Below are 20,545 nucleotides of genomic sequence, written 5' to 3' on the forward strand. Positions count from 1 at the left end.
ACATGCCAATAAATTCCTTCCTGTTTGTTTGTTTAGGCCAGTTTAAGCTGGGCTTCTGCCATTTCCAACCAAAAATATCCCAACACAACCTATTTGTGCCAAATAGCTAAGAAAATTCACTGAAATAAGGCAAAAAGCATGGTTGATTTTTGCAGGTTTGTGAAAGCAGCCAACTGGCATCACATGGAATCCACATCTATTTTGTTTTGCATGTTACAGCACTGTGATTTAATTTTTAAGAGACAGAGGGAGAGAGAAAAAGAAAGCCTCACTCACTGATACGCTATGGTGATTACATTTCTCTACAAGCATATTTCAGAGATATTGTAGGCTAGGTTCCAGACCACGGCCATAAAACAAGTATCACAATAAAGCAGGTCAAATGAATGTTTTGGTTTCCCAGTGCATATAAAAGTTATGTTTGCACTATATTGTAGTTTATTAAGTGTACAATAACATTATGTCTACAGAAACAATGTACAGACTTTAATCAAAAAGTACATTATTGTTAGCCATAATCACAGATCACAGATCACCATAACAAATATGACATTGAAAAGGCTGAAATATTGAGAATTACCAAATGCGACACAGACACGAAATTGCAAATGCTGTTGCCAAAAAAGAAAAAAAGGCTCCCACAGATTTGCTTGACTCGGGGATGACCCAAACCTTCAATTTGTAAAAAATGCAGTATCTGCAAAGCACAGTAAAGCAAAAATGCAATAAAAGGAGGGTATGCCTGTATATCCTCACCCAGGCTTCCCTCCACATCTCAAGTTACTAAGGTTAACTTTCTCTCTTAAGTTGTTTAGCCCTTCCGCCTCTTCTGGGATTCACTTCCATCAGATGATCCCCCTTATCAGAGATGACGCCCTCCCCAAACCACCCTCAGCACATCTCACTCCGCTGGTTTCCACCCTTCCGTCCATGGGCACTTAGAAAATAAACAAAAAGCAAAACAAACTTCCATAGACAAAATCATCCACACACACAACCGAGCAGAAATAGAAAAATGAAGAAATTGAAGAAAATTGTGTAAAGTGTTCATGATGGCTGTTTCTGGTGGTAGGATAATAGCTAATTATTTTCTTTTTTAAAAAAAATATTTTTCTGCACTTTCCAAATTTTCTAGGTATTCCTTTTATAACAGAAATACACTTTTGGGGCGCCTGGGTAGCTCAGTCAGTTAAACATCCAACTTCAGCTCAGTTCATGATCTCGCAGTTAGTGAGTTCGAGCCGCCATCGGGCTCTGTGCTAACAGCTCGGAGCCTGGAGCCTGTTTCAGATTCTGTGTCTCCCTCTCTCTCTCTCTCTCTCTGCCCCTCCCCTGCTCATGCTCTGTGAGTTAAAAAAAATTTTTTTAATGGAAATACACTTTTTAAAAATAGGCTTCCTCTTTTTTTTTTTTTTTTTTTTTTTACCTTTTTAAAGTTTTTATTTAAATTCCAGTTAGCTAACATTCAGTGTATATTAGCTTCAGGTGCACAATACAGTAATTCAACGCTTCCATTCATCACCCTCTCGTAACCTAACACCAGCCTTCCCTCCCTTACTGGCAAACATTTTACAACAAAAGACCACACACCATTTCCCCGCTCCTCGCCCACTTCCACCTTGACCCAATTACTACTCACATCACTCAGTGGAAACTACAGTCCCCCAGGTGACCCATGTGGCCACCACGCCACATCCAATGGCTTCCCTTCCCCCTTTAGCCCATCTATTTGGATTGTTAGCCATCCCTTCCCTTGGCTCAAGTTTGAAACCACAACGTGATCCTCAGATTTGCCCTTCCTTTCCTTCTCCATTCTGTCAGTCAACAAACCGTAATCCTATTCCAAGAGTACTTTGAACTCAGAGCAGCTCTTCTCTTTCCCAGGCTACTGCTTGCAGTCTGCCCCTCCGTCTGCCTCCCTCTTAACTCCCTCACCCCCTTAACTCCCCATGCGTCCACTCTTCCCCCAGCTCACAAACTGCCCTGTCTTGGGAGTTATCACCCTAAAAGCTCAAACACAATCTTTGAATTCCCCACCTTAAAATTCTAATGGCTCCTGAATGCATATAATATCAAATGCAATCACTGGCCTGGAACCAAAGGCCCTTCATAAGCCAGCTCAGGCCATCGGCCTCGTCTTGCATCTCTGCTGAGCATGCCCTCCAGGCTCCAGAACAAACTGACGGGCTGAGGCTCTCTTGCACCCATGTGCTTCTTGTCATGCTCCTCTGCTTGGGCTGCCATTCTTCTCTTCTCCACACGAGCTCCTATTCATCCCTCAAGACCCAGACCAGCATTAAATTCTGACTATTTTCATAATCAGCACCTATCACTCTATTTTGGTCCCCAATAGACAATAACCTACTAAAAGGCAGAAGTATCATTTTATTTGTTACTCTATCCTGGCTTCTTGTCTACAGAAAAGAGGCAAATGGGAAAGAAAAGGCAAACCTTCCCTAGAGAATGGGTTTTTTTTGTTATACTAAGAGAGTGATTATAGTATTTCTCACTTCTAAAACTAAACCATAATCCCCCCAAAAGACTTTTATGTTCTCTGCATACTAATATGATGGTTGCCCTACATGAAGTTCTGTACTCTCAGCACCCATTATATAATTTTGGCCACTTCTTTTGATTTGGGATCAGTCTCTCTAGATTAAAAAATTAAATCTTCATGGGTCGCCTGGGTGGCTCAGTCAATTAAGCATCCAGCTCTCGATTTCAGCTCAGGTCACGAACTCATGGTTCATGAGTTCAAGCCCCACATCAGGCTCTACACTGACATTGTGGAGCCTACTTGGGATTCTCTCTCTCCCTCTCACTCTCTCTGCCCCTCCCCTACTCATGTTCTCAATCTCAAAGTAAATAAATAAACCTAAAAAAACTAAATCTTTGGGGCGCCTAGGTGCCTCAGCCGACTTCAGCTCAGGTCATGATATCACGGTTCATAAATTCAAGCCCTGTGTCAGGCTCTTTGCTGACAGCTCAGAGCCTGGAGCCTGCTTCAGAATCTGTGTCTCCCTCCCTCTCTCCCTGTCCCTCTCCTGTTCGTTCTCTCTCTCTCTCTCTCTCAAAAATAAATATTAAATTTTTTTTAATTAAATCTTCATATTAAAAAGTTTAAATTGCTGGGTGGCTCAGTCAGTTAGGTGTCTGATTCTTAATCTCAGTTCAGGTCTTGATCTCAGGGTCGTGAGTTCAAGCCCCATGCTTTAAAAAAAAAAAAAGTTTTAAGTGTCTTTATTTCATAGCTCCTTGTTCATTCATAGTCAAGATTTATAAATATTTACCTTCTAGTTAGAAAAAAACAAAAGAACACTTTTAAATATACCTTTTGTGCAAGAAAAAGTAATATTATAATAGTCGTTAACTTTTTCCAGTTTGCTACATTAATTTCTAAAAGAGTCAATCATTAACTAAAATTATATCTTTCTAGGACATACAATGAAGTATATACATAGTCACAGAAATTTTAGATCTGGAGAAGTTAGGATTTCAAAAAGTAATTAAATTACCCATCTCATAGCCTAGAATAGTTAATTCTGTTGACAAAAGCATCACTAAATTTTATTAGAAATTTCCATGCCTCTTAAAGAAAGAAAAAGTCAAGCTGTCAATCTCTCTCCTGGAACAGAAATGACGGCATTCATTCGGCAACTGTTCATTGAACACCACCTTCAAAACACAATACTAATAACTATGGGAGATGTTCCAGATGGGTAAGACATTTCACTTCCCTCACTGCCCGAGGAGGACAAGATAAATAGCTACAATATAAGCCCAATTCGATGTGTCATTAGAAAGGTCCAAAATGCTATAACATTTGAGAAGAAAAAGACACTCTATCCAGTTGAGAGATCCAAGAAATTCTTCCCACAAACAAGACATAAGCCCTGAAGAAGAAATAGCATTTTTTTATAACAGAATTGAGAAAAATGCCATTCCAGGCAGAGGGAACAGCAAAACACAAGGATCAGAGGCAGAACACTGGAGGTCAGGGGGCCCCTGACAGAGGCCTCACAGAGCAGGACTTAGCTCACTTCCCATCCTTGGCCTTGCTCACCCCAACTGCAGTGATTCCTTCCACCTCATGCAGAGTGTGTCAAATAAAGGCTAAAACATAAATGGCCTTCCTGTTCCCAAAGGATTCTGGGCTCAATCCAGCAGGCAATGGAGAATAATTGCAAATTTTTGAGCGGAGGTCCTACAAGGGCAGGGGAGTGCCTGAGGAAATGAATCTGGCAACAATGTATAGAAACGGAAGGGAGGGGCTGAGGGGAGACCAAGATACAGCAATGACAGGAATAAGGTCAGGATGCGGAAGCTGTTGTTGCTAAAAGTTGTGGAAATAAACTCAAACGCTGCAATCAGGAGTTTGAAGCAATGTAGACTCCTTCTTGGGTACCTGAAGTCCCACATAAGATACATATTTAACTCTTGAAAAACCTCTTGAAAAACAATCCCATTCGAATCTTCTCTGAATCTTCCCTATAATTAAACAAAAAAAAGTCTGACTCTATTTTTGATGTCTGACCACTGACAGCTTTCAAGTCTGACCACTCCCCATTTCGCCTCACACCAGTGCGAGTGGATCCGAGAAAGCAGGGACTTTACTTCCTTAGTGCCAGTGAGGACAACAAAATCAGGCAGGCCGCTCCCCCTGCACACGAGCCCCTCAACCAGCCCCACTCCCAACCCCAATAAAAACCAAAGCCACTCACCGCCACCCTCTTCCTTCACTCAAGCTGATGGGCCAGGTGGGTGCCTACTCTTCTCCCCCAGAAAGCCCCATTATGTGTGTAGAGGAAGAAATCTTCCTATCCTCCTTGGTATGTGTGTGGTTCCATCAGTATTACCATCCAAATTGGCTGGGGGGGTGGGGTCCATCCCACTCTCCACGGAGTAACCACAAATACTCACTACAGCAATGTCCCTTCTGTCCTAGATGAGAGGTATTAAGACGGAGAGAAGGGGCATGATGGAAACACTGGAAGGGTTCCTGAGCTCCAGAAACCTCTCCCAGGGAGATACATGCCCCTTTATCAATGTCCTGTGGTATAAAGGATCAACTCAATATTGACTATGTTGAATGGTCACATACATTCACTCCAATATCTAATTATCAGAGGCACCCGGTGGCTCAGTCGGTTAAGCATCTGGCTCTTGATTTCAGCTCAAGTCATGATCTCACAGTTCGTGAGTTTGAGCCCCGCATCAGGCTCTGGGCTGATGGTGCAGAGCCTGCTTGGGATTCTCTCTCCCTCTCTCTCTCTGCCCCTCTCCCCGCTCATTCTCTCTCTCTCTCAAAATGAATAAACTTAAAGAAAATTTTCAATTTTAGTTTTAAAATTCAGTGTGCATTTGATAAATGCTCGCTCCAGCCTCTCCCCACTGGCTAACTCTACAGCATAGTCATAGGAGCTACGTGCTAAATTAATTCTCCCATAACCACTTGCTTTCAATTAGAAGAAATTTTGGCATAAGTTGGGAAGGAAGCACAATTAAATGTTTCCCTTCCTGAAAGTTCTGAGTTACATTGCTAGGGTAACTGAAAGGCTAAAACGGAATAATTAATAACACAGTATGATTCTTCAAATACCACTTTAGTTATACACCAGATGAAACTCTTGATTTTTACACAGTACAGCCAGTATTCTCATGTCTTTTCAGGCATACCTACATATATTGAAAGGCCATGATCATGAAAAACAGTGTCTTCCTCAAAAAGAGTTTAGAAAATCATAATATTAACTACTTACACATCTTTAGCTGCTCCCGCAGGGCCTAGGGGGGAAAAAAAGGTTTGCATTACTGTGATAGAATTGCTACAAAAATATTAATCCCGATACCCATCCAAAATGATGTTCTAGAAGAGACAAGTTGAAAATATGTTTTAAAAAGATCACTTCAAAAAGAAAAAAAGAGAGCAAGAAAATCATTATATTCAAATATTAAAATTTGAATTTCTTCTGCCCACTTTTAACAATTCTATAAACTCTAAGGTGTCAGTTCTAGACAGGATTTTACAGATCACCTAATCCGATCCCTTCATTTTCCAGATAAGCTGACAGATTTGAGAAATATTTTCATTTCTAAGTCACACATGTTCTAAGCTGGTGTCCACATGACCTTGCTTTAAGTCACACCATGCACTAGTCACAAAGTAAAGCACAAGACAAATTGGAGGGACATCCTCAGTAAACTACGAGTCTTAAGGACACCAGCCTAGCTCCCAAGGGTGTTACATGCATATCTAACTCTGCTCCTATTTGCTACTGAACCCTGTCCCATCTTGGCTTCCCACCCACATGCCAAAAACAACCCCTCTCTTCTAGACCCCATTCCTGTCATTCAGCACAGATTCTCTCCCCAACATGGCCAGCCCCATCTACACACTGCCTCCTCCCAGGATCCTCATCTGAGCGACACAGAACTTGGTTCCAACTATACTAGGTAGTGTTTTTTAATCTCTTAAAACCTCACTTCCCTCCCTTGTGTCAAATGAGGGTAATACGAGTATCTTTCTCAAAAGTTAATGTAGAACAGAGAATAAAATGGAATAACCACAGCTAAGAGCTATGGTTCCATTTAAAATGGAACAGGGTGGGGGGCACCTGGGTGGCTCAGTCAGCTGAGCGGGCATCTGACTCTTGATTTGGGCTCAGGTCGTGATCTCACTTTCATCAGATGGAGCCACGTGTCGGGCTCTGAGCTGACAGTGTGGAGCTTGCTCGGGATTCTCTCTCTCTCGCTCTCTCTCTCTCAAAATAAAGAACTAAAACTTTAAAAAAAAAAAAAATGGATCAGGGAGGACAGTGAGGAGGCAGGCCCAGCTCATGCACATATTCTGTTCCAAATTCTCAGAATCCTTTTGCTGAACTCAGCTAAAAGCTAAGGCATCTACTTATGTTATAATGGACCAAAACGGGCTTTCTCACACTAGCAACCGATCACACATGGATTGCTTTAACTGTACTTAAGCCAGCACCAAACACCTTTTCTTCAAAACAATTTATGAACACCTTCTCTTTCCTCTAAAAACTCTAACCTCCTTTGTCTTTTCAGAGTATGTTTTCAACTTTGGTCAAATTCCTGTCTCCCAGATTGCAATCCCTAAGACCCCAAATAAATGCCCATATTTTATTTTGCAGCTTCAGTTTCATCTTTCATTATCTGATGCTACTGTGGAGATTTTTTTTTAATATTTTAAATGTTTATTTATTTTTGAGATTGAGACAGAGAGACAGAGTGCAAGCAGGGGAGGGGCAGAGAGAGAAGGAGACACAGAATCCGAAACAGGCTCCAGGCTCTGAGCGGTCAGCACAGAGCCCGACGCGGAGCTCGAACTCACAAACTGGGAGATCATGACCTGAGCCGAAGTCGGCAACTTAACTGACTGCATCACCCAGGCACCCCAAGATTTTTTTTTTTAAAGATGCATGTCAACACCTAGAATAAAGTCTGCTACATAAAAATAGCTAAGGTGTTATTATTAATTAGCAGTCAATTTCATTAGAAATTAATATCTCGATTTCCATACCTATGAAATGGGAATTAAAATAATTTCTGCCCAAGTCATAGAGATTTGAAAACAAAAAATGTGCTACAAAGTAAGCAATAAACCTGCAGGAAAAGTTATTGCCAAAACTGCACAAACTGTACCCCGGTGATACTAATTTAAGATCTGTAATCCTACACATTCAAAGCAGAGCATAAAGATAATCAAGACTGTGTCTCAAACAAATTCTTTTAAGGTTCTGACCAAACCCTAACTTTGTAACAAACTTCATTCCTTTCTTTAGAGAAGAGTGACATTTTATGTCACAACTATCATTAAAATTATAGAAATAAAAGTTGGTTTGGAATCTGAAGTCATAAAACCAAAATAAATTCCTAAAATTAAAAAAAAAATCTTAACCTAAGAACATTGGATGTTTTGATAGAAAAAATAAGCAAAGGATTAGTGCCACCAAAAACCTGTGTAAATGAATGTTTTATTTCAGAGTCAAAACGAGTGTAAGAATGTGGAAGAAAGTCTAGAGAGAAAATAATATCTTGATTTTCGTATTTTCATTTTCATGGAAAAGCACACGGAATGTTTTGAGGGTTTATTGTGGTCAGGAGAGCCAGAGGGGTGGGAAACTTTGATTCTGCAAAGTCCTCCAGAGAGAAGAGAGCAGAGATCATAGTGTGGACCATGAGTCCTCAGCAGAGAGATGAAGGGCCGTCTGATAAATCCACACAGAGAGCAGAGGGGACAGAAGCCACCTCACTCCATCTTGGGGATGGCCCCAGGGTGGTAGGGAAAGAACAGTGTGGGATGGGAAGGCAGAGACCCACGCAAAGTCCTTGCTCTGATCATTCCGTCCAAGGTCACTAAATCACTGCTTCAATTGCTAATACTGGGCAGATTAAAAGCAGCTGAGAAGACAAAGCACAATGTGTGCGTAACTACTTTCAAAACAGCAACATGTTGTCTAACGAGTACTTAATCAGCCATTGGAAGCCAATGGAAGGTGAAGGGAACCTTCCATTCACTTCACCTGATGGCTGCAGGCCCCATGCAGGTGCCTGGTATTACCTTCCCAAAGGAAGTCAGCCCACCATTTTTCCTGTTTGCAAATGTCCCTCATTTAAAGGGCACCATCTGTTTAATACGTGCAGTGGCGGGGTGGGCAAAGAAGTCAGAAACACTACAGGTATTCACGTGATCATAATATATGCTCCATTTTTTGTTTTAAGGGAGGAAAATGTGCATCTTAGAAGCAAGGGAACATGGTAGTAATGATTTTATAGAACCAGAACAGGTATAACATGACTCCCAACACACAAGTTCTCAGAGTAAAAAAAAAATAAAAAATGTGTTATTGTTGCAAACCTTGGCAAAACTATCAGAATATGCAGGTACATAAAATGTAAAATATCTTCGGGGCGCCTGGGTGGCTCAGTCGGTTAAGCGGCCGACTTCGGCTCAGGTCATGATCTCGCGGTCCGCGAGTTCAAGCCCCGCGTTGGGCTCTGTGCTGACAGCCCAGAGCCTGGAGCCTGTTTCAGATTCTGTGTCTCCCTCTCTCTGACCCTCCCCCATTCATGCTCTGTCTCTCTCTGTCTCAAAAATAAAATAAATGTTAAAAAAAAAAATTTTTTTTTAAATGTAAAATGTCTTTGTTCTGCAAAAGTATAAAACTGTAAAACTAAATTGAAGAAAAATCATTACCCTCACCACAACACTGTAATCACAATTCACCTATATATTGATTTTAATTAACCAGAGGGAGATCTCTAGAGAATTTATGCCACAAAAAAAAAAAAAAAAAAAAAAAAAAATTATCTAGAACAATTCAGATAGTGGCAAAATCCCATTTGCTTTAAATTGTGTTTATGGTCCATGTGATTTATCATTTGCTAAACAAATATTTATAATGGTATCTAATTCTTTCCTGGCCCCTGGGATACAACATTGATTCCTGTTAGCACCACCTCATTTCCTGCCAAAATGACTCTTTACCGTTTAAACATAGCCTTGACACATTAATATAATGGCCTCAGAAGAAACAGAGATGGAGGAAAGGTAACAATGCTTCTTGTGGCATGAAATCATCACAAAATATATACACTAGAGATCTGATGACTGTTTTCCAAAACTGTATAAAGGATGATAATTTTAAGTACCTTCCTAAAAAAGAGAAAGGGTCTAAGATTTGCTCTCAGACAAGTACTATATGCAATTTCAGTGACAAAAAGTTATTATAAATGGTTTGGGTCTATAGGGAAGAACACTTCCCTACAGACAAAAAAGTAGGAAACAATTAAACATTGTTGGTTGTTTCAAACATCACTTCACTTCACCAAGACTGTGTATACCTTTTACTTTACACACTTCAAAAGACTAATATCTTATTCATGAGTCTCAAAGTTCAAAAGCCTCAGTCACTTGAAAATGCATAGCAAACCCAATTTATTCAAACACTTTAAAAATTTAATCTGATATTGTGGGGTCATAGAAAAATATTTGGGCTTTGTCCCTTGTTCCTAGCACAAAACTTCTAACACCTTTGGAATTTCCTGAGTGATAAGGGTAACAGGAGCCTCTTTCATACTAATGAAGGGACTCTTGGCAGGACCCAAGATAGCTTCGAGATGGGGACTGGTCGCCAAGAAAGCCAAGCCTTGCTAGAAGCTTGGAACTTTTGGTCTCATCCCTGTTCCCCAGGGAGGGGAGAGGAGCTGGAGATTGAGTTAATCACCAATAGCCAATGATTCCATCGATCAGGCCTATGTAATGAACCCTCTCTAAAAACCCCTAAACAACAAGGTTCCGAGAGCTTCTGACTTGGCAACCACATCCATGTGCTAGGGGGGTGGCACAATCCAACTCTATGGAGGCAGAGATTCCTATACTCGGGACCCTTCCAGACATGACTCTATGTACCTCTCCATCTGGCTGTTTGTTTGTGTCCTTTATAATAAACTGGTAAATTTAAACCCGTGACTAAAGTGCCTTCCTGGATTCTAAGCCATTCTAGCAAATTATCAAATCTGGGGAGAAGAGCTGTGGGAACACCCAAATTTGCTGCCAAGTTGGATAGAAGTGGGAGTAATGGGGACCCAGTACTTGCAACTGGTGTCAGAAGTGAGTACATCTTGGGGGTGCCTGGGTGGCTCAGTCAGTTAAGCGTCTGACTCTTGATTTGGGCTCTGGTCACAATCCCACAGTTCACAGGATCGAGCCTGGCATTAGGCTCTTCGCTGAGCCTGCTTGAGACTCTCTGCCCCTCCCCAATGTGCCCTTGCACACGTGCATGCACAATAAATAAAGTTTAAAAAAAAAAAAAAAAAGAATTGAGAACATCTTACGGCACCTTGCCCTTAAATCTGTGGTGATGGACACAGAAAACAACAGAAATTCTGCTCTTGGAGTTCTGGAGTCCAGATGCATAAAATTAAGACATCAACAGGTCCAAACTTCCATGTTCCTCTTAGCATCTGGTGGCAGTGAGCATTCCTTGGCATTCTTTGGTCTGTGACCTCATAGTGTGTGCACTCTACTCCACCCACGTCCCCACATCACTGTGTCTGTTTTATAAGGACACTTATCACTGGATTTAGGGCCCACCCAGACCATCTAGGATGATCTCCTCATCTCACAATCCTTACCGTAATTACATTTGCGAAGACCCTTTTTCCAAGTAAGATAATCCACACATTCCAGGGATTAGGATACAGCCATATCTTTTTAGAGGCCACCATTCCTCCCACTACACCTCTCACCCCTGTCCTCCTCCTTCCCTCTAAAACCCAAAATTCTCTTTTGAAAAGAAATATATAGGGGCGCCTGGGTGGCTTGGTCGGTTAAGCGTCCGACTTCGGCTCAGGTCACGATCTCACGGTCCGTGAGTTCAAGCCCCGCGTCGGGCTCTGTGCTGACAGCTTGGAGCCTGGAGCCTATTTCAGATTTTATGTCTCCCTCTCTCTCTGCCCCTCCCCAGCTCATGCTCTGTCTCTCTCTGTCTCAAAAATAAACGTTAAAAAAAAAAATTTTTAAAAAGAAAAGAAATATATAGCAAAATTAAGGTTTGCAGGGGGAGGGATTAAATTTAATGTTACAGTCATACATTCTAGAAACACAGACACAATCTTACTCCTCATGAATGATAAAGCAAGCCAGCTACAAGACACAACACGGGTTCAGCAGTTTTAGGGAGACGGACGTCACACCTTGGTTCCTATAGACAGACGTTCCTTCGTAATCTAAACAGCCTTACAAGTGAAGAGTGAGCTGTACAGTCGGGTACGTTCTCAACATTGTTCAGATTCATACAGTTATTGTCACAAGCTTCCTCCCATGTGCCAAATGCTAATATAAAGAAAAGATCTATCTTTTTTAAAGAAAGGCTACATACATTTTTACATTTCAAAAACTGGCCTATTTAATTAATTAATTAATTTTTAGAGAAAGGTTCTACTTTCTTTCTTTCTTTCATGTGCATCTATTTTGAGAGAGAGAGAGATAGTGTGAGCGGAGGAAGGGCAGAGAGAGAGAGAGAGAGAGAGAGAGAGAGAGAGAGAGAGAGAGAATCCCAAGCAGGCTCCATGCTGTCAGCGCAGAGCCCCACACGATCCAGGAGCTGGATCTCACGAACTGGGAGATCACGACCTGAGCTGAGATCAAGAGTCGGATGCTTAACCGACTAACCCAGACACCAGGACAAACTAGCCTATTAATGCCTTTTTTCATCACCGTTCTATTGCACCGTATAGAATTTATGTTATAAATATATGTTCTATGTATAGAAATGTTACAGACGAAATATTCACAAGTAAATAAATTGCTAAATTACATATTAAATCATACTTCCTTCTTCCAACTGAGTGGTGATAATTTAAACACACGCACCAAAAAATAAAATTGTGTACATGAAGTATTTCTAAAAAAGCACTAAAGATTTACAAATCACTCTTCTTTCAGCATAAATGACCAGAAACACAAATGACTATGGTTCTTATGGGAAATAATAAAAAATAGGCAGGAATGTCTTACTCTTTATTTGTTTTATAAAAGGAAAGAAAAGGCCCTCTGAGAACTGTATAAACATAACTACAGAAAAACTAAACAAACTTCTCTTTAATTTTGACAGCTTGTGATGTCTCTTCTGACCCATAATAGTTCTAAAACGATGTCATAGTCTCAGTTTGGCCAAAAGAAGTTGAAAAACAGCTCATAGTTCATCCAAAGCAATGTTATTTTTTCAAGAAGCCAATAAAAGAACTAGATTCGTAAGTCATCTCTTCAGTAAGGGAGAAAAAAATCCAGGTCAATGTGTCCTAGAAATATAAAATTACGTGCATGAATATGGAGGCTCTTACAAAACCTCTCTGTTTGCAGGTTGTCCTTGTTGAGCAGCTCCACGTTAGGCAGCTAAAAATTAATAAATAAAGGCTGCCACATAAGTACAGACATAAGGTAAGGGATTGGCATCTCGCTCCTATATAATTTAACCATGTCTATATCGAGCGCTAAGTGGCCTATGGCAGAACTGAGTAACTCGCTGAGGTCACCTTTACAAACCCTGCACGCAACAGCAACGTCAGTTCCAGGGAGCCAGGACGCGGGAACGTCCTGATGCTGTCCAGATTGTCACATGAATGGTTAAATGCCTGGACAGAAGTACTTCTACATCTCTCCTCATTCACCATCACTTCTCACTGCAACCTGCAGGAGAATACCAATCATCCGCACCTTCCTACCTTCCCTTTAGAGGCGACAGAATCTTCCAGTGACCCAGGCATTTCTTTGGGTTCATTTTTATTTCTCCGTCCCATGCAGCCCATCCTCAGCCTGGCTGTCCCAAGGGTCTCTGACATCAATGCCTCCAACACTCCAGGCCCTTCTCACTCCCCTGACTCCAGGCAGCAGCTTTAAAGTATGCCCCTGCTGTATGCCCACTCTTTCCTTCTACACCAGTTACCAAAGTCTTTCCCTATATTAATAATAAACAGCACAGGGAGTGCTTACAATATACGAGACGCTGTTCTAAGTACTTTGCTTACATTAACTCATTTTACCCTGAGTAAGTTCTATTATTACTCCCTCATTTTATAGTTGAGAAAACTAAGGTACAGTTTAAGTGAGTTGCCCAAGGTCACACAGCTGATAAATGACAAAAGTAGGATTTGAACTGGGGCCCTGTGGCACCAGAGGCCCCCCTCAACTCTGAGGCTTTCCTGCCTTCCTTCCCACTCTTCCTTCCTTCCCAACACCCTATAACCAACGTGAACTACTAAAGCCAGCCAGGCCCGCGGCGCCTGGGTGGCTCACTCGGTTAAGCGTCCGACTTCAGCTCAGGTCATGATCTCACGGCTTGTGGGCTCAAGCCCCGCGTCAGGCTCTGTGCTGACAGCTCAGAGCCTGGAGCCTGCTTCAGATTCTGTGCCTCCGTCTCTCTCTGCCCCTCCCCTGCTTGCACTCTGTCTCCCATAAATAAACATGAAAAGAAAACGCCACTTATGACATAAGTGACTTCCTGGGTGCTATCAACAAAATTTTCTGTTATTCCCCCATACAGCCTGCACTAACGCTAAGCACAGTGGCAACGTTTCAGGACTACCGAACCATTGATACATGTACACTAAAGCTGGACCACACAGCTACATCAAAAGAAGAGAATGCAATTATCTGGCGAATTGAGGATGAGGGAAAAACTAATCTAAATAACTGGACTCAAAAGGATTGTATTAACCCCCTGCGTACACTGATAAAAATAGAGTAAATAATTATTAAACTCCTCCTCTTCAGACTAATGTTATATAAAGAGCAGAAGAACCATTACAGAAACTTTCTGATACTAAGCTGCCACGAAGTTATGATCAGACACTTACCAGTTACATATATCTGGTAGAAAAACTACAACTAAAAATTTCAATCAACTACCATGAGCAGAATACATCTGAAATAAGTCCTCTGCTGCAAAGAATTTCCACAGCCTTAGCCTGCACTGAAGTAGGCTATTGTAGATATTTGGAACCATCCAGACGTTTTAAGGATTTTCTGGTTTACCTAAAAAGAGACGGTCTGGCTTACATTACAGACTCGCTTAGCCATCTATATGTATGATTATATAAAAGGGAATGGCTGACCTGTTTAGATCATTAGCCTAAATGCAGGGCTACTCTTTTCTCCACTTAAGTTTAAAAATATATATATGCTCAAAGAAAAACAAGGGGACAGAGAATCTGATTGCTGAGAGAGAGAGGTGGGGGTGGGGAGCAAAGAGAAACAATCAGACCTCCCTGCTTTACAGTAAATGCAGCACTTTTAAAATGGATTATTTAATCCAAATGTTGCTCTAGCATTTACGGTCTAGACTCTAGACTACGCAAGAAACCTAACACAGTTCTAGGTTGGGGAAAATCAAACTCCCACATTGAGACAGTGATCTTACTAGAACATTATGGTGAAGAGAGCTCTTCTGCAATCGCAATGGTTCTCATGACCCCATTTGGACCAGCAGCACAACTCCTCCCTGAAGCCTCCTCTGATTAAACTGTATTATTCAACGTCTCCTGGGCACTTGGATGTTCAGCGTGCATTCTATCATACTTTGCTTTGCAAATGTTCTCAAATGGTTCATCTTCCTACCTAGACTATCAACTTCTCAAGGGCGTGAAAGTTTGATTTCATTCAATCACCCTTTGCTGGTTGCTCAGCCTTTGCCTTAAAGCTCCTAGTAAAGTCCAGTGCTCTGCATGTACAGGTGGACTGTGCAGAAGTTTATGGTTAGAAATCTCCTTAGGAGAAATTAAGTAGGGCCTGAGTGATCTAGGGGCTGATTCCTTATGGCTGTTTGATCATTTTACTGCATATCAGTTTCTCCATACACTGGACATATGGAATCAAATTTACACAAGTACACTACTAAGTATCAATTTGTCACATTAACCAATTTCTCCAGGCAAAAGCCAAGAAAGGCAGTTGTTCAGATAGATCAGGGAGAGGAGAAACAATTATCGTGTTTTACCTGAATTACTTAGAGAGTAAAACAGGGCTTATAATAAAGATTTTAGGTTTAAGGGTATTATTATTAGGTGTTAATGTACGCTTTGGAAGTAGATTTGCCACATCATTGCAGAAAAATGCTCAGGGAAAGCCATTTTACCTTCAACATGGTAATATTCCACTACTCTATAATAAATTACAGCTTACATAGTGCTTTCACTGTAACTCAGAAAAGTGAAATGAAATACCCATAGCAACGCAACCAGCCCAGAACCAAAGTCAAGCTTGAGCCCTAGCCCCCAGTCTCCAAGTTCAGCACCCTTCTCACCTCTCTGTACTTTTATATTATGTATATATGGATGGATGGGTGGATGGATTGCTTGCTGAAAAGCTCAAGGATAGCTATTGACCTGTATGACCCCGGGATATTTCAGAAGTTGTGCATGGTAAGTACCTAGAGGGCAGGGACAACATCTACTTAATGCATTTCACGCCACTTGGGTTCAGGACCACAACTTTGCAACTTGGCCAATAGCGTTTTGGATGCTGATGTCAAAGTTCACAACTGAAAGATATCTGAATACCGTTGCACTGTGGTTTTATTTTTCTTAACCTTACATAGTTCATCCTGATGCATTTCCTTTCTGAAACTCAAGTCCTGCCACCAGCTGACAGAAAATTTCAAAATAACAATGACCAAATGCCAAAGCTGGCCAGCTGGACTCTAGCAAGGAAATGTTTGGGGGAGGACCTTGTGAAAGACGGGGCAGATCCATCAAAGAAGTGATGCAGTAAGTCCTTACTCATCATGTCTTCTGTCATGTTTTACAGTCTGCACTCGCTATCTTGTTCTTCCCTGAACGAAAAGTAATTTTTAGCAAAGAGCAAGCCAGAGGAGAGAACAGCATGCTCTTATGTGAACTCTTCTTCATAAACAAAAGAGAGGCTACCCAACCAGAAGACATGCACTTTGCATGTACTGTTCAATAGAACTATACCTCCTTTTATGTAATAAGGGATGTGCACCTAGGGAAAAAAAAGAAAAGGTCAACCAAATATCTGTAAAAAGAATCATGTTTTCCCATTTTCTTACATTACCATTTCCAAATTACCTTATCGTTGTTCTGATGTAGCAACAGTATTCCTCCCTCCTGGCCCCAAATCTGACAAGCAGTTCATTAATAAATAAAAACGCAAATGAACTAACCAACCGTATAGCTCCACTTTAAAGAAAATGTTAGAAATCCTTCCTATGATTTTTTTTAATGTGGATAATTGTTGACATTCTTTTAATTTTTATTTAGTTTTTTTTTTTTAACGTTTATTTATTTTTGAGACAGAGAGAGACAGAGCATGAATGGGGGAGGGTCAGAGAGAGGGAGACACAGAATCCGAAACAGGCTCCGGGCTCTGAGCTGTCAGCACAGGGGCCCGACGCGGGGCTCGAACTCACGGACCGCGAGATCGTGACCTGAGCCGAAGTCGGCGCTCAACCGACTGAGCCACCCAGGCGCCCCCAATTTTTATTCAGTTTTTAAGTTTACTTACTTATTTTGAGAAAGAGAAAGCGCATGCTCCAGTGGGGGAGGGGCAGAGAGAGAGAGAGAGAGAGAGAGAGAGAGAGAGAGGAGGGCAGAGAGAGAGGAAGACAGAGAGAATCCCAAGCAGGCTCTTCACTGATAGAAGCGGGGCTCACACTCCAGAACCGTGAGATCATGACCCGAGCCGAAATCAGGAGTCGGACGCTCAACCAACAGGGCCACCCAGATGCCCTGTTCTTAACCTTGCAGTGGCCTGCATGGGGTCCCGGTGCACGTCAGATTGAGAGGCACAACGCATGGTGCAGGATGTGGCCTTGACACTGTTCCAGGTTTCCAACCAGAGCATTCTGGCCACTCTCAGGTTAGAATCCTGTTTGTCCTCGTTAGCACAAGGTGCTTACTAACCCGTCTCACTGTTACATGGATGGAAAAGATTTGGTCCCTGGTGGCTCTCTGCATATCCCAAGAACAAGAATTTAATTCAAGATGATAAAGATCACCTGTAACAGATCAACTTTTCAGTGAATCCCTCACCTGGGTTAATTCACAGCTCTGAGACTAGAAGCCCACATATTTTAGCGCCTTCTCCGAAAACGGAATATTCCATGTGAGATTACCCACAAACAGGAGAAAACAAACTTGGCCAGTTAACAGGGCAGCTTTCCACATCTGATCCCACTAAGCAAAACGCCAACATAAACTTTAAAATAAATAAACAAACAGGGCTCGAATTTTAAACTCCATCTTCCACGGAGGTCTGGGTTAAGGGAAGTGACAGGCCCAAGGTCACCAAGTTATTGACAGGGCGCCCACACCAGCGTGCTAGGAAACACTGCCGCATCGGAATGCTGCTTGCACCTGCCGGTGGGGATAGGATGTGGCATCTGACTGATCTCAACTGGAGGAGACGGGAAGCTCTTTAACCAGAAGAATTACCAAAACAGGCCAGCAGACATTACTCCAAACAGATCCTGACTCTTTAACTGGGAGACGCTAGCTGGGCTAAATGCGAAGAAGAGTTGAGCTTTAGAATAAGTCACTCGACAAGAAAGCCTAGCTGACAGGGGGGAAATCTCGGGAGCTGTCGCCTGCCAATCCACAAAATGAAGCGGAGTAAAAGAAGTTTCAATAGAATTTCCAGTGAAAACTACATGAAGCGATCACTCCGAATATGAAAGCTTTGTCACACTTTGTCTTAAAGCATCCTTGAAACTGCAGCCTCTCGGAGAAATCCTTCGGGCAGCCGGGCCGGGTTTAGGCGTCAGGACAGACTCGGATGAATTTTCGGAGCCCCGTCTGCGGCTCTGCCCGACCCACTCGCACCCCGCCGCCACCAGCACCACCGAGAAAGTCCTGAATTGCCCTGCCGCACTTGCCTGTCGCAGCGCCAGGGGTCCGAGGGGCCGGGGGCGAGGACCGCGAGGCGGCGGGGCGCGGAGGGAGCGGCTGCGGACCGCGCGCAGGAGCCCTCTGCCCCCGGAGGGCGCCGGGCTACCCGCTGCAGGGGAGCCCCGCCGCGCGTCCTCCCCGCGCACCCTCCGCAGGACCGCCCCGCAGGCTCTCCGCGTCCCGCCGAGACCGCCCCCGCGCGGGGTGGGGAAATGCCCTGCCTTGGGTCCCTCCGAGAGCGGGCGGCCTGCGCCCCCCGGCCCGAAAATGGGGAACGGGGAGAGAGGGGGGCTGCGCGCCCTGCCTCGCGGGGTCCCCGCCCCGCCGCCTCTCCCCCCACCCCTACCCCGGCCTCTCCCGCACGGGCGGCCCGCCCCGCAGACCTCCCCGCCGCCCCCGAGTCCCCGGCCCGCGCCCCCGCTCACCTCGGCCGGCGCCCGCGCTCGTGGCGGTGGAGTTCCCGCAGCCCATCGCGCCGCTGGCCGGGGAAGCCGCGCTCGGGAGCGGGCGGCCGCGGGTCCTGGGGGCGGAGACGGAGGCGGAGGGCGGTGCGCCCCGAGCCGGAGGCCGGCGGGGGGCGCGCGGGGCGCGCCGGGCCGCGGGGAGGGGGGCAGAGCCGGGTCGCCCCCTCCCGCAACCGAGCGGCGCGGGCTGGGACGCGGGGGGAGGGGGCGCGCGAGAGGAGGCGGCGCGGCCCGGGGGCGGAAGCCGCCCCGAACCCCTCGCCCCCGCCGCGGTCGGGGTCCCCGCCGGACCCACCCGTCACCTCGGCAACCGCCGCGCCGGCCAATCCTCGGTCTCCTTCGGGCTCCCCGGCCGGGCATTGGTCGTCGTTAAGAGGGGGCGGGAGTTTAAAGTGGGTTTGGGGGGCTAGGGCGAGGCTGGGGGCGTGGCCGGCGCCGGCAGTAGGGTGAGGCTGGAGGCGACCGGAGATGCCCACCTGCCGACCTCCACGCCCTCTTTGCCTTTTCTTCCCCACTTCCCCTCCCTGCTTCAGGATGTGGGTAGGAAAGGAAGTGGCAGAAACAGCTATTTGCATACAGTGGGCGCCCAATAAATGTTACTGACTGAATGATCCTCAGATCTGAAGCCAACACCGAAATCCATTTCTGCTGAAACAGAGAGCTAATGCAGCTCTTTGGTAAAGAGCATAAAGTCTTCCCTAGCTTGGTGCTACTAACCTACTCCACTTTAATTGCAATGTTGATAGCCTAAAGGACCTCCACTCATTCAATAACAGAATTGAATTTACTTGGCACCTTTCAGCCTAACATTTGGGCAAGTGTGACAGGAGTCAGACTGTCTGATTTACAACCTCTGCTCTGCCCCCTTAATAATTGTGTGGCCTCATCAAAGTTACTTAACCCATTAGTGTATCAGCTGTTCTAAGATGGCAGTAATCACTCAGGCACGTAACCCGGTGCCCGATCCTAAATAAAGGCCAGCTCTTCTTGTTCTTAAGTCTATTAGAATCGAATACTAATTCCCTGAAGGTAAGGACTATCAGTTTTATCATAGTGTCCTCCTGGCTCGTAGTACAGACACAATAAATGTTTTGTGAGATGAATTCAGGCCAGGAATTAAATCTCCATTTTAAATCCATTTAATATTTATAGAGAACGTAGCCTGTGCCAAGTCCTTAGTTAAAATTAAGTTCCAGTGATACAAACATGTAGGAGACAGTCTAACCAGGCAGACAGATTATAAACAGATTAATTACAATATAAGCAGGGATGTTAGCAAAGGAATAGAGGGTGCTACGGGAGCCCAGAGGATGCTGGGATCCTGGTTAAAACACTTTTCTAAAACAATACAGTTGTATTTAGAGAAAACCTTGAACTAGAACCAAGACCCTGGTGGACTATTAACATGACCTTTGAGGCAATGGTAAACATGGGGTAATCCCATTCAGGATACACCCTCCCTCATTTGAAAATTAAATAGATTTGGGCACCTTCTGAGGTGGTAACTAATTCTTCGGCAAATAAAGGTGTTTCTGAGTTGTCTGACTTCTAGAAGCACCGTTTCTCTACCTTGGCCTCCGCCATCTTTGTTCAGTGGCTACCCCCATACAAACCCAAAATTGGTGGGCAGAGGAGGAGGGGAGGACTATCAAACA

At 43.9% G+C, this 20,545-nt stretch overlaps 1 protein-coding gene across 1 annotated transcript in view; it reads right to left on the reverse strand.

The window, feature by feature from the left end:
* C8H12orf75 (chromosome 8 C12orf75 homolog) overlaps window positions 1-19,469 on the reverse strand; it is a 38,818-nt gene extending 19,349 nt beyond the window's left edge. The window contains exon 1 of the mRNA XM_058741543.1: window positions 18,852-19,469. Within this exon, the coding sequence (XP_058597526.1) occupies window positions 18,852-19,465 (614 nt within the window). The 5' untranslated portion in view covers window positions 19,466-19,469. The remainder of the gene's footprint in view (window positions 1-18,851) is intronic.
* Window positions 19,470-20,545: the final 1,076 nt, after the last annotated feature.

Source organism: Neofelis nebulosa, chromosome 8, assembly GCF_028018385.1.
Source record: "Neofelis nebulosa isolate mNeoNeb1 chromosome 8, mNeoNeb1.pri, whole genome shotgun sequence".
NCBI classification, from domain to species: domain Eukaryota; kingdom Metazoa; phylum Chordata; class Mammalia; order Carnivora; family Felidae; genus Neofelis; species Neofelis nebulosa.